The sequence below is a fragment of the Triplophysa rosa genome, linkage group LG13, assembly GCF_024868665.1.
Source record: "Triplophysa rosa linkage group LG13, Trosa_1v2, whole genome shotgun sequence".
Classification (NCBI taxonomy): domain Eukaryota; kingdom Metazoa; phylum Chordata; class Actinopteri; order Cypriniformes; family Nemacheilidae; genus Triplophysa; species Triplophysa rosa.
Genome location: NC_079902.1, coordinates 21,665,842 through 21,681,375, shown reverse-complemented (window position 1 = coordinate 21,681,375; position 15,534 = coordinate 21,665,842). Strand labels below are relative to the sequence as shown.

At 39.8% G+C, this 15,534-nt stretch overlaps 1 protein-coding gene across 2 annotated transcripts; it reads right to left on the bottom strand.

The window, feature by feature from the left end:
- Positions 1 to 6,502: 6,502 nt before the first annotated feature.
- kcnk4a (potassium channel, subfamily K, member 4a) lies at positions 6,503 to 15,534 on the bottom strand. 2 transcript variants are annotated; one of them, XM_057349559.1, is made up of 8 exons: positions 14,863 to 15,534; positions 14,058 to 14,173; positions 12,757 to 12,992; positions 11,432 to 11,546; positions 11,194 to 11,354; positions 10,809 to 10,995; positions 9,236 to 9,372; positions 6,503 to 9,075 (listed from the first exon to the last, which is right to left on the bottom strand). In XM_057349559.1, the coding sequence occupies exons 3-8, from the start codon at positions 12,943 to 12,945 to the stop codon at positions 8,227 to 8,229; spliced, it is 1,638 nt and encodes a 545-aa protein (XP_057205542.1). In that variant the 5' UTR covers positions 12,946 to 12,992; positions 14,058 to 14,173; positions 14,863 to 15,534; the 3' UTR covers positions 6,503 to 8,226. The 2 variants fall into 2 exon arrangements, with proteins under 2 accessions (XP_057205542.1, XP_057205541.1); XM_057349558.1 differs by having other exon boundaries at positions 12,757 to 12,974.

Here is a 15,534-nt window from a genome sequence, read left to right as displayed (position 1 = left end):
ATCGTCTATTTCCTCGGCCGGACCCCCCGTGTGGAACAGCTCTCTAACATGGTGGTCAAGTCCTGTAAGTGCCGTTGAAGCAGTCTTTAGAGAGAGAGACAGGTGGACGAGTAACAAACACAACTGACATCCTAATAAGGGCAATTTCTCACAAACCTTGACGGATGGCGAGGTCTTTAATGTAAATTGACAGGTGGAAAATCATCTATACAGCACGCATCTTAAAAACAGGAACCAACGGTCATATTCTAATAGATGAGCTTTTTGACAGTATCTCCTCGCATGATCCGTATCGCAACAGTGACTGAGAATATACGCCAGCAATTCATTCTTTTTAGTTGTCAAACAAAGTGTACTGCAGATTGGTTTATTTTTGAAATTTGCAAATGTAAATAGTTTTTGGTGAAGTTTATATTTGATTATTTACTTAAAACAATAAATTTTGATTGTATAAAACTTTTATTTGTGGCCTTTTGATTTGTTTTCCATCACATATTTAGAATTCTCCCAAAGTCGATCATTAGTCGATTAAGTCGTGTTGTCGCACAGCAAGTGGCCGGTTAATGTTGTTTTTTCAGACGATGACTGTGTGGTCCGCTCTCGCTGGAAATGCAGATTTGACCGGTGGACTCGCCAGCCAGATGCGGTTCGAGGTTAGAAAACCTTCGGCGTAAACAGGATGTGAACAATTTCCAGACACCGGCCGCTCACGGAACGCCAAATTTAAACGCTTGGGGTTCAAGGTTTGTGGTGACGCGGCAAAACGAGCAGTGGGTGAAAATGAATGGCAGGACTTCAGAAAAGAAGGAGCCGTGTCATCGCTTTGATTCCCCCCTCTCACCCTGCTGAGCAATACACAGTATCCTGAACTGTGGGACGTAGAGAAGAATATTGACTTGACCCACATTTACTCCCTGTTTGTATTTTTTCTCCCCTCAATGTGTCCTTTCAAACCTTAAAGCTGCTGGCATAAGAGTTTGAGTTTGTTTTTGAGTGGAAACGTAGCTTTTTTGTCCCTGCAGTTTAAATGTTTATCTGTGGCCAGCGAGACTGATCTGTAGGGAATGACAGGGTTTCTGTGTTTGGCTGCCAGGTCTAAATTGAGCCAATGCCTCAGTCTCTCGCTCGAAGAAAACAACTTTTAGAAAGTCCTATCGAAGGGACTCAGGAGAACGAAGAGCTGTAGAAAATCATTACATAACGGACCTCAATGAATCGACTTATCGTCTCTTGCGCAACGTTGACTCAGCACGCGGAAGCAGACAGGCGAGCAGAAAGTCTAAACCTTGGGGCGAGAGAGAGGAAGATGGGCCGTCTGAGGAGCGTGTGGTTTAGGAAGAGGTGTGTGAGCGCAGCGCTGGGCCTCATGGTTTTCATGGGGTGTGAAGTCAAATGTGCTGTGAGAGTTATACGCACAAGCGTGTGAGCCTTAAGACGGCGGTTAAGGTCATTTGCTTAAATCTAGGCCATTTAGAGAAATGGTTGTGAAAAGCACCGGATCTTTGGCTTGTTATGACAGTGAAAGCTTTTTGGGGCGCAGTCTGGTGCAAGTGTAATCAAATTTAATTTAGACTCTTTGAAATGACTTCTTGGCTTCAAGGGTGCAGTTTTACTTTGTGTTGACAAAATCAAAACTTTATGCGTCAATCAATGAGCATGTGGGAGTAGTTAGAGGTCATAAATATCAAATTCCAAATTGGTTTAAATAAACAATATAAAAAAAAACAATTTTAAGAAATCAGAGATGTGCTCACGAATTAGTTGCCATTCCAGCATCTTAGATCATATTTTTAATTCCTCGCCATATCCTTAAATTCACACCCGTTAAAAAAACAAAAACAAAGCAGATATATTAAATATTGAATTTTACATGTGCAAATTGTTATAGTCCACCAAAAACGTTTCTGTAAATAAAATATCGACCTATTATTACGCATACTTAAACTAAACTAATATTAGAAACGTAACCTCGGGAACCCGGAATAAATAAATATATAAAACGGTTGAAACAGTAAAATTAAAAAACTTTAACTAAACTAAATTTTGATTCCTATATATGGCAACATAAAGAATAAACAAATAAATAATAAAAAGCAATAAAATTAACGTAAAAAACTATGATACTCTAGTAGGTAGCCATCCCCACTCATCTACACCCAGAAACTGGACATGAGATATTCACAGATATTAAAAGAAACTAAATGAAACAAATCTTTGTCATTACCAAGTAAACCTTTGAGCAAAACCTAGAGGATAAAGAAAAAGACAAAACCAACATCTTCACTATAGTTAAGTGTCAATAAGTCCATCTGGCCTGTAAAACCTTAATTCTACAGCACACAATGACATCCTGGAGAATTACATGCATTCAACTTTGTGGCAAGAGTTTTGTGCACCAGAATGACATTGCTCCTGTGCACGCAGCCAGCGTCATCAAGAAATGGTTTCTTTACCGAACCTGATGTGGAACAACTTACTGTAACTGACCGACACAAAGCCCAAACCTGAACTTTATTGAACAACACATTGATGAATCCAGGACCGTGAGCCAGATCCCATCACCCAACATCAGGATCTGGCCTCGCCGATGCTCGCGGCTCTCAACTGAAGCAAATCCCCACAGCAATGCTCCAACATCTAGTGGAACATTGACTTCCCAGAAGAACAGAGACCGTTATAGCAGTAAGGGGAGGGATTAATGCTCATGGTTTTGAAATTAAACGTTCAACAAGCAGATGTGGGTTTTCACATACCTCTATCTGTGTCGCGTAGGTCTGGATCGAATTATTTCATTAAAAATGTATCACTGCATTCCTTGAGCCTTACATAAAATATATGCTTCTATAAAAGCACCTACAGGAAGTCTTGTGAATGCTCGCATGAATGAAGTACAAGTGGCTTATTTATAGTTCGTTTATATGTTTAGTGTTGCATTGTTGCTTTACACATGCATGATTATATATAAAGCTAATGTGAACCCAGAAGAAAATCTTACAGCCTGTCAGAGATGGAGTCTTCAATAGTTTCATTTATGTGTCAACTTAGTCTTAGATGTTTCTCCTAAAGCTCCTTATAGAAGACATTAAACTAGATATGAATGAGAGGATTGTTAATACACAGCCCAGAACATCCATGTACAAGTTCTTGCAAAACTGTTCAAGTTCAAATTGCAGACTTCACATAAATTCTCTTTTAAAATATGTGAGATTGTCCGGAGATAAATGTATACGATATACGTTTAATTCTGGGTGAAACAATTGAGATTTTACTGAAATCTTGTGTGTGCATCAACAGAGTACAAAGAGAGAGCGAGCGAGAGAGAGAGAGAGGGGGAGGGGGAGGGGGAGGGAGANGGGAGAGGGAGAGGGAGAGGAGAGGGAGAGGGGGGAGAGGAGGGGAGAGGGAGAGGGAGGGAGAGGGGGAGGGGAGGGGAGGGGAGAGGGGGAGGGGAGGGAGAGGGAGAGGGAGAGGGAGAGGAGAGGAGGAGGAGAGAGAGAGAGAGAGAGAGAGAGAGAGAGAGAGAGGGAGAGCGAGAGGGAGAGGGAGAGAGAGAGAGAGGGGGAGAGGGAGAGGGAGAGGGAGAGGGAGAGGGAGAGGGAGAGCAGAGAACACATTTAGAGAAACTTTAACTGATTTAAATTTGAGGATTATGTAATTTGGGGAGTATTTTGTAAAACTATCAGCCATCTCAAGACATGAGGTTGGTGTTACTGAAATACTGAACTCATTCATATTTTCTGCCAAAAGTGAATCAAGACTGAAACCATAGAATGGAAACACCAATTCGGTGGTTAAGACATGATTTGAAATCATCTGACAACATCATACAGATATTTTTTTATGGAGCCGTCATTCATTTGAAAGTTCTTTTTCCTTCATCGACATAAATGTCGTTTTTATCTCATGTAGGACAGCAGTTTCAGAAGTTTCATTTCAGAAAAACAAATTTTGGGGTTTGACTTTCTGTATAAACACAAACTTTAGTTTCCCTTTTGTGGTCACACATGTCTGGTTGACTATCTCCGTGGGGACAGTCCATAGGCGTAATGTTTTTTATACTGTACAAACTGTATATTTTATCCCCTAACCCAACCCCTAAACCTAAAGATCATAGAAAACTTTTAGCATTTTTAGATTTTTAAAACATATTGTTCTGTACAATTTATAAGCTTTTTTGCCCATGGGGACCTCAATTTTGGTCCCTACGTGTTGGTGTGCATTCAGGTTTAGGTCTCCACCGGGATATAATATAATGTATTACCTGTTGTGATGTTTACGTTTGATATGTGTTGAGATTGTCTTGCGTACTCTGGTTGCATCAACTCCTAGGACAAAAAAACGAGAATGTAATTCTAGACTTACTCAAAATTTCCCCTGCCACAACAACTATACTGTATGTGCCTCAGAGTAAAAGAAATAGTGAAGAAACAGCTGTTATTGATCACAGCTGCACAGTAACAGAGGAATTACATTCAGACAATCTGAAGACTTCTTCAGAGAAGAGACTGAAACTTTCAATAATGTTTTTAAAGCTCAGCTAAACTCATGGGTTTAACTCGATCTCATTCTGAATGACCCATGAAAAACACTCGGTCAGCTTTCTTAACGTTACAAAAGTGTTATTTTAAGTGTTTCAAAGATTCAACAATGCTGTTTTACACCGACAGTTCTGAAAGGCTATCTGAGAATGGAACAATTCCTGCGAGGACATGATAGATCATCGATCACACAGAGACAATCAAATATGAAATCAAATATCATCCTGTTATTCCGGTAAAGCAGTCATTTTTTTCCATACCGTAATGCTGAAATCAAGACCTGAGGCTACAATCACAGCAATGACATTGTTTTCAGGAGCAAATGTTTTCAGACAGCTCAAATATAAGAACACATTGGAAGCGCATCTTTTTTCATTAACAGAACATTTACCGTAGAAGGCTTTTAAGACTTTTTGAGACCAAGGTTTCTAAATCTTGAAATATCGTGGCGAGATGACTTTCTTCGTCTGATTTGTCACAGTTCTCAAAACTAACCTCTAGGAACAAAACCTTTCAAACCCAAATATGCCTGAAAACATTCTGCGCTAACCATAACACTGAAAGAAAACCTAAAACAAATAACAGATCTATGTCTAGTATAATCTAGGTCTTCACCATTTTTTACATTCTAATGTTTATTTTTAAACTAATACAATTGTATACATGATCACATTTACAATATGTTATCTTAAACAATGTCCACATCGTATATTTCTTAAAGGGATTGTTCACCCAAAACATTTACAATCTCTCATCATTTACTTGCCCTCATGTCATTTCAAAATTCTGCAGAACACAAAAGAAGATATTTTGAAGGACGTTGGTACCAAACAACATCGGTCCCGTTGCATGGACACAAAACCACCGAGACATTTCTCAAAATACCTTCTTCTATGTTCCACAGAAGAAAGAGGTTTTAAACCTCATAAGGATGAGTTTTGGGCGAACTATCACTTTGAGATTGTAAAATCTCTTTGCAGGTGTTTGTTTGTTCACTTCTACAACAAACTCAGAGGTGGACTCTAGTCACGCGCAGACTACAATTGACTTCTAAGTGGAATGGGTAAAAAAGCATCCGGTTGGCTGTGGGTGTGGAGGCCGTTTAGGTGGGGCTGAGCTGCAGAGGTAGAATTTAAGGGTGCTTTGGTAACGCTGCGGAAGAGCTCCTCTGTAAGCCACCACCATGTGTTTGTCGTCCTCCCTCTAAATACCCCCTTCGCTCTGCAACCAGCATTTATCCCCACAGCCAGGGCCTTACAAAAGCCATTCCTGGAGCTGTCTCACGCTGGGATATATCTCACTCGCTCTCATTCTCTAAAGCTTCCCACACCAAGAGCATTTAAAACCTCATCTAGCCCCTGCACGGTCCAAACAGCTTCCACGTGTCTGTAAACATGCTGTTTGTGTTTGTGTTCTATATCAGTGTTTGTGTACCAGTTGGAACGTATGGCTATCTGCCCTGGGAAGTGTGTTTAGAGCGGGGCTACTGTGTATGAGAGTTCAGCCGCAAGCCGCGGTATAAATATACTGTGTGTGCAAACTTCAGGATGATTTAAACCGCGGTAAACCTGTTACGTAACACATAAACAAAGAATATTTCAGAAAGATGAAGAAAAAGAGAACCGGTCTATGTGAAGGTGAATGCGGCCCTCATTTCAACAGATAACCACAAGAGGGCGACTGACGTAAGTCTGAAGTCACATGCTGGTGACCCAGAGAAATGGTTCAGATGGTGCTCTTCATAGCTCGGGAGATTGGATGGAGTTCTCAGATGTGCTCCATTTGAGAAATAAAAAAGATTCTGACGATTGTTCAAATATATATATACTGTATATGTAATGTTTGCATACAGTATCTCAAGCGAAATATAAAACTATAATTTATTAAATTCTGTCTTTATTTACTTGTGCTCATATCATTTCAAACCCATGACACTTTCTTTCAGGAAAGAACTAGATGTGATGAACGAGAATTGATGTTGTTCAGCATCACACAGACGTCTTCACATAAGAATATCTGTGGAATTTAGATATGCAGTAGAGGGAAATGTTTTTATATTATTTTGTGTCTAATGAAATTCATACACATGAAGGCGAGTACCATAGGCTAGGTCTGGGGGGGCTAGGGGGGCCTCCAGATTTTTCTTGGGCCCACCAAAAATATCCAGCTGACAATAAAGATAATAACAAATTAAATACCTATTATTAAATACTTATTTGTATGATCTATTAAATAATTATCCGTCAATTGAATCTGTGGGAAAGAAATGCATGCAATGAACTATGACTATATCTGCCCAACCAGAACATATGATTGCCCCCCCCAGTCGAGCCAGGGCCTGAATATAATACAAATATTTAACCAATGAAATGTATTACAAAGAAATCGAAACTCCATTGGATCCTCAAACTCCACCTGACTTTATTGTGACAGAAGTGCCGCTCACTTTTCACACTTGCTGCGTCCCAATTCGCATCCATCCTAAATAGTATTCGAAAATAGAATTAGTACGTCCCAAATCATAGTATGCTAACATGAGTATTCTCGGTTTCCGTGAAAATTTGAAGTGTGAACTTACTGCGTGAGGGCGGAGATCAGTGACACTCCACTGCATTCATAAAGTTAAAGATGCTTCGCTGAATCAATAAATGTAAGTATACAGTAAACATTTCATATGAAATAATGAATGAATAAATACTTCAATGCAAAGAATAGATATATTGATATAATAGATTCTTGACACTTAACGATCACAGTGTCGTCTAGGCAACAACGGCCACTTCCGTATCCTGTTAGTATGTCCCAGTGCATGCATACAGTTTAGCTATACGCACTAAAGTGTATATACTTTTCCATAACAAAAACAGTAAATACTTTTAGTGACTAAGTAGGCGAATTGGGACGCAGCAACTGTCTCTGTTTGAAATGCAAGGATTAATAAAGAACTGATGTTTGAATACGTATAGCACTTCCTTTACTCAACAAACACTAAATAATGCAGGCATAAAGGGGGGATATAAATGCAAGGCACTATAAAAAATCACTTCACAAAATAACTTAACATCTGTGAGTTAAAGGCACAATACACTGGTTCAAGACTTGATACCACATACAGTGAACTTGAGTTTGCCTAAATATCTACTGTATAAAAAAAACACAGTGACCCACATTTCTAGACTAAATCTAGAAATCTCCTTAACTCTCTGTATTTCATTGATGCTATATTTACACACATATCTAAGATGTTTGCCATCTTTTTTTTTACTTTATCCATAGGACAGTGGAGGCAGACAGGAACATGAGGGTAAGAGACGTGTGGAATCGGGACATGACCCGTGAGCCAACAGCTCATTCATGTGTCTGGACTGTCTGGCATCTTTTAACTGTGATGAACAACTTATGAGACGACAACTTGGATATTTGACTTGTCTCCAGCAAATAAAACAGCCGGTTGAAGGAGTGCGGTTGAACGAGAACACTTGGTGAAGGGATATGCCATGTGGGTCGACTAGTTGTCCAAAAACCTGCTAGTCAATTTGATATTTTTAGCCATTTTATCAAAGTGCATTCTAGGCAAGCATTTGATCGGTGTGCGTTTTCCCTGGGATTCGAACCCGTGACGTTTGCGTTGCAACAGAATGCATTTTATAACACCGCATAATAATGTCTTGGTCATAAGTGTTTTTTCTCATGTGTTGGGTGAGGTTTGAGGTGGAGGGGTCGGAGAGTGCGACAACGGCTGTATTTCACAACTGAGATCTCTTAGTAGTCCAATGGGATGCGAATGGGGAATTTGTCTCCTCATGCTCTTCCTCTTGGGCTTACGAGGGCGATTCGGTCCGGCTGGTTTCCCCCGGTCGCTAAGAGTGTCTGACGACTCATCGATGTACGCCAAGTTCTCACCGAAGAAGTCCAGCAGGGAGGGTTGAGGCGGTGAACGGGAGGACACCATAAGAACAGAGACGTCCTGCACACTACCCGGTGACCTCTGAGAGCACTCTTCTCCAGATTCCAGCTCGTCCGAGTTCCGGGAGTTCGAGTAGGATTCCGACCAGGATCCCGACGGCGTCTCGGACCCAGAGATGGATCCTGATGCCGATTCTGATCCGGATTCCGAAGGAGACCCGGAAAGGCCTCTGGATCCGGGTGGCGTTTTCGGTTCTAACCGTGAGATGGATCTCGAACCGGCTCCCTCCGTCAGCCTGGATCCTGGTCTCGTTTCATATCTTGCGTCTAATCTCGAGCATGATCTGGACTGGGACATCGCTTCACATGCTGGGGTATACACAGATTCAGGCCAGACAACCAGCAGGTGCCCGTTTTCTCGGATAGCGGCGGCGGCATCTAGAGAGATCCCGTGGGCCGATCCCGTCACGTTCGCCCTCGGGTGGCGGTGATGGCGACGGCGCTTCCGTCTGCGTCTGCGCTGGAGCTGAAAGGGGTCGTTGAGATCGAGTGGGACAGGAATGCGGAAGTCCATGGACATGTTCTGAATATTCTGAGTCCAGTCTGTGGCATGAGCTCTCAGCTCCTCCATCTGAAAGCGAAGTAAACAAAAACATGTTTTATCTTGGACGTCTTTCTTTGCAAATATACTGGCTTCTATTTCAAGGTATTGTGCAAAGAAAACCAGACTTAAAATGCTTTCCCATCATTCGTGTTCATAATATTTTGTCTGCTCAAACACCGTCTCTCACCTCCGCACGAGTCTTCTTAGACAAAACCCGTAACCAGTTTCCAATCATAGTGAGGATGGATGCAAAATAGGCCATACCAAACACTATCCACAACCACACCAATGGTTTATACAGGGGCGTGCCATCTCGTCTGTTCTCTGGGGTAGAGGAAAGATAATAATAATATTTCACATCTGTAATAATTCACAGGAGCCGTGTGGCCAAGTGCTTCAAAGCTCCGAGCCGCAATAATTGGAAGATTGCTGGTTTGAGCCCAGCAAAGATTGAAGCCATGAGCTGTCACCATTATCCCCTTACAGGAACTTATTCTGGGATAAATACATCTTCTAGCAGTTCAAGGAACAGCTTTTGTGGCATGACCACTACCACAGAAAATCATTTCAACACAAACCATGTTGACAGTGATGCGTCAACGATAGAAACCAATGGGACAAGGCATCACCAAGGATTTAAAGACAGAAAAGGGTTTGTCTCCAGACGAAAGTGTGTTTTATCTGATCAATAACTTTTTTAACTTGATCTTTTTAATGGTGGGTCTTAATGCTGCGTGGCCTTTTGTCCCGTACTAATCTGTACGTTTTCTGAAAGAACACACACTAAGTACATCGGTAAGAAGATTTAGGCCAGTGCCTCACCAACTTTCAGATCAAGCACCATTATTTTTGTTGTTGTTATTGTAATGTGAATTGAGGACTTTCATTACTGATGTAGCAGAGTAAAAAAAGATGGAACAATATCACGTGAGTTCACGTGTGCTGTTGCTATGCATTAGTTACAATTGTTCAATGATATATAAACAAGTATGCACAAACTATAACTTATATAACCATTAATCAGAAATTGCATATTTATTAAACATTGATAATATCATATAATCATATATATATTTATTTACATATATTATATAAATTATATACAATTGATTGTGTGTGTGTGTCGTATCATGCACCACCAGGGGGCGATATTTGTGATGTCTACCAAATGAAAGTGTTAACAGTACATGCAGTTTTTACTCTTTTTAACATAGACAAGTCAAATTTACCATGGCAAATGACAGAAATCCTTCAACATCATCGCAGACTATTTTTGTCACTTAATGAAAAGTTCAGATGCAAAAGCCGTCATTTTGTTTCTAAAATGATTGTTTTTGATCAGGCTCTGATGTTTATATGAAAAGTTATTTCACTTTAATGGCGAAAAGGAAGTACGGATCTTAGAGGCTTTTGACTGTGAAGTCTTCAAATGTTCTGTAGGTCACTTTGGATACATATGTACATAAAACGAAACATTTATTTACTATTTAGTCTTCTATCTGTGCCAGATGAGACTGTTTATCAGAAAGCTGCCAGCTCTGGTTTAACACAATTAGTGTCAAGGTTTAAAAAAGGAAAATTAGTTGATATAAATGACTGCAAATCTATGGCTGTCTGGATCCAATAACCACAAAACTTCCTGCAGTAATACAATATTGAGCTCCTAAACACAATTATCAGACTGCCACATGACATTGTAACTAAATAATGGATTACAATTACACGTATGTAAGTAGGTAGACTTCATGTGTCTTGCGCACCTGTCACGTAGTCCCCGAAGCCCACCGTTGTCAGAGTGATGACCACAAAATATCCTGCTTCCAACAGACTCCAGCTCTCCACTTCCTGAAACACCATGGTCGGCACGGCGATGAAGATTAAACAGCCAATCAGGATGGAGAAGACAGCGGAGATTACGCGGACGCTGGTGGGCTTCACACCCTTGCGCTGTGGTAGAAAACATAAATAAAATTTGTAGAATTATGTCTTGACAGTCACAAAAACCCTAATAAGAAACAGGCTATTTAGGTCTCTTTATGGTGCATGAATTGAATTAATATGACATGCCATCACTAACTATTCCCTCCCTTTATCCACATTATCAAAGATCATTGATAATCGAATAATCTCATAGTTGAGACTCACCAGAAATAAAGTCTCAATCTTTGCCACGGCTTTCCGCAGCAGGGTGCCCAAATGATCTCCAACCCCTGCTAACAGAATGCCAAACATGGGGATCCCCACCAGAGCATAAAATATACAGAACAACTGACCACCTTCAGTCTTGGGCGAGATGTTTCCAAAGCCTAAAGACCATAGGAGAGGAGATCGTGAAGCTCGCAATCGTTCTGATATTCTGACGGGAAAAGTGCACCAGTCTCACCAATAGTTGTGATGATGGTACCACAGAAGAAGAACGCATTGGAAAACACCCATCTGCTGCTGAAGTTTGATGTGCTTTTGACATCAACGCCCGCCTCAATGGCATCTACCACTTTCTAAAGGAGAGGAGAGGACATTTTTCATGGAACTGTCAGGGTCTTAACTGATGCCAAAAAATCGTTTATTTAAAAATATTTTATTTCATTTAAAAATACTAAAATATTCTGTAAGTGGGATTCAAAAGTCTGGAAATGCTTCACTGTTAATGCCACATATTAACTATACAATGTATTCTCAAAAGTGGTCTATTAAGTAGAAAAACATTTTAACCTGTTTCTGGACCTCATATGGACAGCATTGCATTAGCAACTTAGTTAGCAAAATTGGCAAAATTGTATAACTTGAATACAATTTGAAGTGTATCAGATAAAGGCTTCTGCCAAATGCATAAATGGAAATGGAAACAACCCTCTGTCATGCTAAGCTAGTTATTATTTAAATGTATTATATTATGAAAAACACATGATCAATAACAATGTACTTTTTTATATTTTTGTCTTGTTTTCCCAATCTCAAAAATTCTCAAAGGTCCAGTGTCTGGAATTTAGCGGCATCTAGTGGTGAGGTTGCGAATTGCAACCAACGGTTCACTTCACCCATCACCCCCCTCTTTCGAAGCACTACGGTGACTGACACAGGACAAAGATGTCGCTTCTTTGCCGAAGGATATAGAAATGCGCTCTGTAGAGCAGTTTGTCCCTTTAGGGCTACTGTAGAAACAACATGGAGAATTCCATCTAAGGGGAGCCGCGGTGTATGTAGACAGAAATGGCTCATTCTGAGATAATAAAAATATAACGCTTCATTATGTAAGGTCTTTATACACCTCTGAAGACAAAGTTATGTATATCATATTGCGATTCTGTCAATAGATCCTCTAAAAAAAGACACACTGCACCGATAAATGAAGGTGTATTTCTTTTCAAGGAAAGTGACCCAAGATATTAAATCTTGCTTTCTGAACAAAAATATTTAAATTAAGGACGTCTTTGCTTAAAAACAAGCAAAAGTATCTGACAGGGAGGTCAAAAAAGTGAATTAAATGCTTTAATGAATTAAAACCTTTTTTTCCCAGAAAACAAGATGCAAGATCTTAGGACACTTTTCTTGCCAAGTAAATGTATATTGAATTTGGAATTGATTTAGGATGTTTTTTTTATATTTGTACTGCAAAACAAGACACAATTACTAAAATGTAAATTTTTTGCAGGGTGTTTAAATGTGTTTTTGTAAAGTATATTAGCGTGAGAGTGTATTTATAAAGACCTCGGTGAACTCTGTCAAAATGTATGGATTGACACAGCTGTGGTTCTGTAGAAAAGCCATTCTGGAGGTCAGCAGCTCCCGGTGGGCCCATTCCTCCCTGGAGGACTCCAGCCAGCCGAACACCAGAGCTCCCAGCACCAAATACAGCAGCACAGCCGCCAGGATGGTCAACAGCGTTGAGTTGCGCATGGCTGTGTCGAGCGCTGGGTGACGTCAAACTGAAAAACACATGCGTTCTGGATGGAAACAAAAGCTGAGAAGAGTTTTTGATTCCCATGTCACCAAGCATTAGGTCCCGACAATTTAATATTTTAAACGAAGAAAGAGACCATTCAAATGTTTTATTTAATCATCATTTCTAGATGTATTGTGGTCATTCCAGACCAGTGTCTGTTCACAAATCAAACCTGAGGAGTGACATAAAGTCATCCATCAACAATGTGAAAGACTGACAGCATGACAAGACACATGTACTGTCAACTGTGATAAAAATCACATGAAAAGTCATTTTTTAACTTTTACTAAATACATGTATAAATATTACTGTTGTGTTGCTTAAAAGTGAATAGGAACTTGTTTTCTTTGCAGTATTTGAGGTCTGAAAAAAACACAGAGCATCTTTTCTGTTATTTTGACCCGTTTCTCCAGTTTTCATTTTCTGCGACTAAATGAAAATGACTATATTTTTATTATTATATTAAATGTTTTTAGTAGTTCACAGAATGTTCACATTTTACCTAAACACGTGCCTATAAATAGTAAATAAAAAAACTGAATTTTTTTTTATTTTTCCACAGCAGTATTTCATGAAAAATAAAGTGTGTTCGTACAGGCCTTAAAGGGATAGTTCACCTAAAATGATCATTTATTCACTCTCATGTCATCCCAACCTGTATGACTTTACTTTCTTCTGCAGAACATAAAGGATTTTTTGAAGAATGTTCGTAGCCAAACATTAGACCCCATTTCTCAAAATATCTTCTTTTGTGTTTCACAGAAAAGAGAGTCCTATACAAGTTTTGAACAACATGAGGGTGAATAAATCAATCTTTTCGTATCAACGGAGAAAGATGCTGCATGTTAAAGTAGTGCCAGCATCTCCCAGTCAGACTTTGACCCCCGTGAAGTCAATTCCTCTCAGGTTCACAAGTGACGCCGTTTGTGCTCCACTAATGCTTGACAACCGGAACGTGTTTATAAACCTCGCAATAACATTCCTACCTTTACATAAGTGTGGCTTACATGTCCAAATATTTTAACAGCCCGGTGTATATGTGATGTAAAAGAGCTTAAGTGTTTACCTTACAACACTTGCCTTTCCAAACCAACAGCTTTCTCGTTCTCCTCCATATCAGCCTGTCTGTCTTTCTTTTGATGTTTCCTCCGCTCAGCCTCTTTCATTGGTTTCTTCAGAAACCTATGAAACACAACAGTAAATATTGACCCCAGATCAGGTCTGCGCTTCAGTGCGTTTGACCCAGTCCAGACACATGACAGGAGAGTGAAGGCACAGAGGTAAGAAGTCAACACATGACGGCATCAGAACAGAGCCTCTGGCACAGCTCCACGTAAACAGATCTGCACTCTTCTGACAAGATCTTGATGTTCAACAGGGATTCCTAAGACGTGCTTATAAGTACCATATTTTACGGTATATATAAAGTTGTCACTTTTTGGACATGGAAACATTTTAATTTAATGCATTCTTTGCTATCTTGGACTTAACATGCATTGCCCTCTAAATGTTTGGGAGGTAAACAAATTGAAAATAACAATAAATGAATTTGAAACAAACAGAAATCAATGACAGGTAACATTACGTTACATGAATAACGTAAAAAAGTCTTTTTTTTAATTAAGTAAATAAATAGTGAACTCCTGCACTGCAAACATCAAACGCGTTGTTTACGACAACAACACTGTCTGCCACCATAGAAACAAAGATTGACCATCTTATTTGCAAATGTTAACTATTCGAGAACCTAATATGCAATCCGTAACAAATCCCAATTCAACAAACAAGTATACAATATTTTACAACACGACGTGAACTATTCCACACAGTGATGGAGATTTTGAGAAGTTATTGAAGACGTGCGATCTTACCTCAGATGTGGAGTTCTGACTTGCGTGTGTGAGATCAGGAGTTCCCTTCCTCCGGCAGATGAGCGTGAAGATATACAAACTCATCAGGTCTTTCCCCATTACCAGGACTTACGGGAACCTGCCAACATGAGAACGGAGAAAGAGCAGAGACGAGACGAGACGAGAAGAACAGAAGGGGGAGGAGAGACGATGGCTTGGCAGACACACAAATTATACACAAATGTAAGCTGACAGTTTATTCATCTCTACCTCGACATGTTTGAGCAACCTTCTCTAATCCTTTTGTTTCTATCTCTCTCTACTTATCTTTCATCTGTTTGCATGGAAATCACGGAGAGAGTGTCATGAAAGGGGAATGTGTTTCCGTTATGTTCCCAAAATAACCTTGGACACCAGATATTCGGTTTATTAATACTTTTTCATTTCTGTGATATTGCATGTGGTTTTTCTTTCGTCGTTACTGTATAAGCACAAGCTCACACATGTTGTGTTATAAATCATAAATACCAGCAGTAAAATTGAGCTATTAGTGGCAAAATAAGATTTAGTGAAACCGAATGAAGGTGGTCAAGTGCTGAAATCACCAGTGGACTTTTCATACATAGACCGTTGCCAAAACTTAAAAAACAAAGCACCATCATCAGTAACACGTGGCAATAAATAATGGTATAA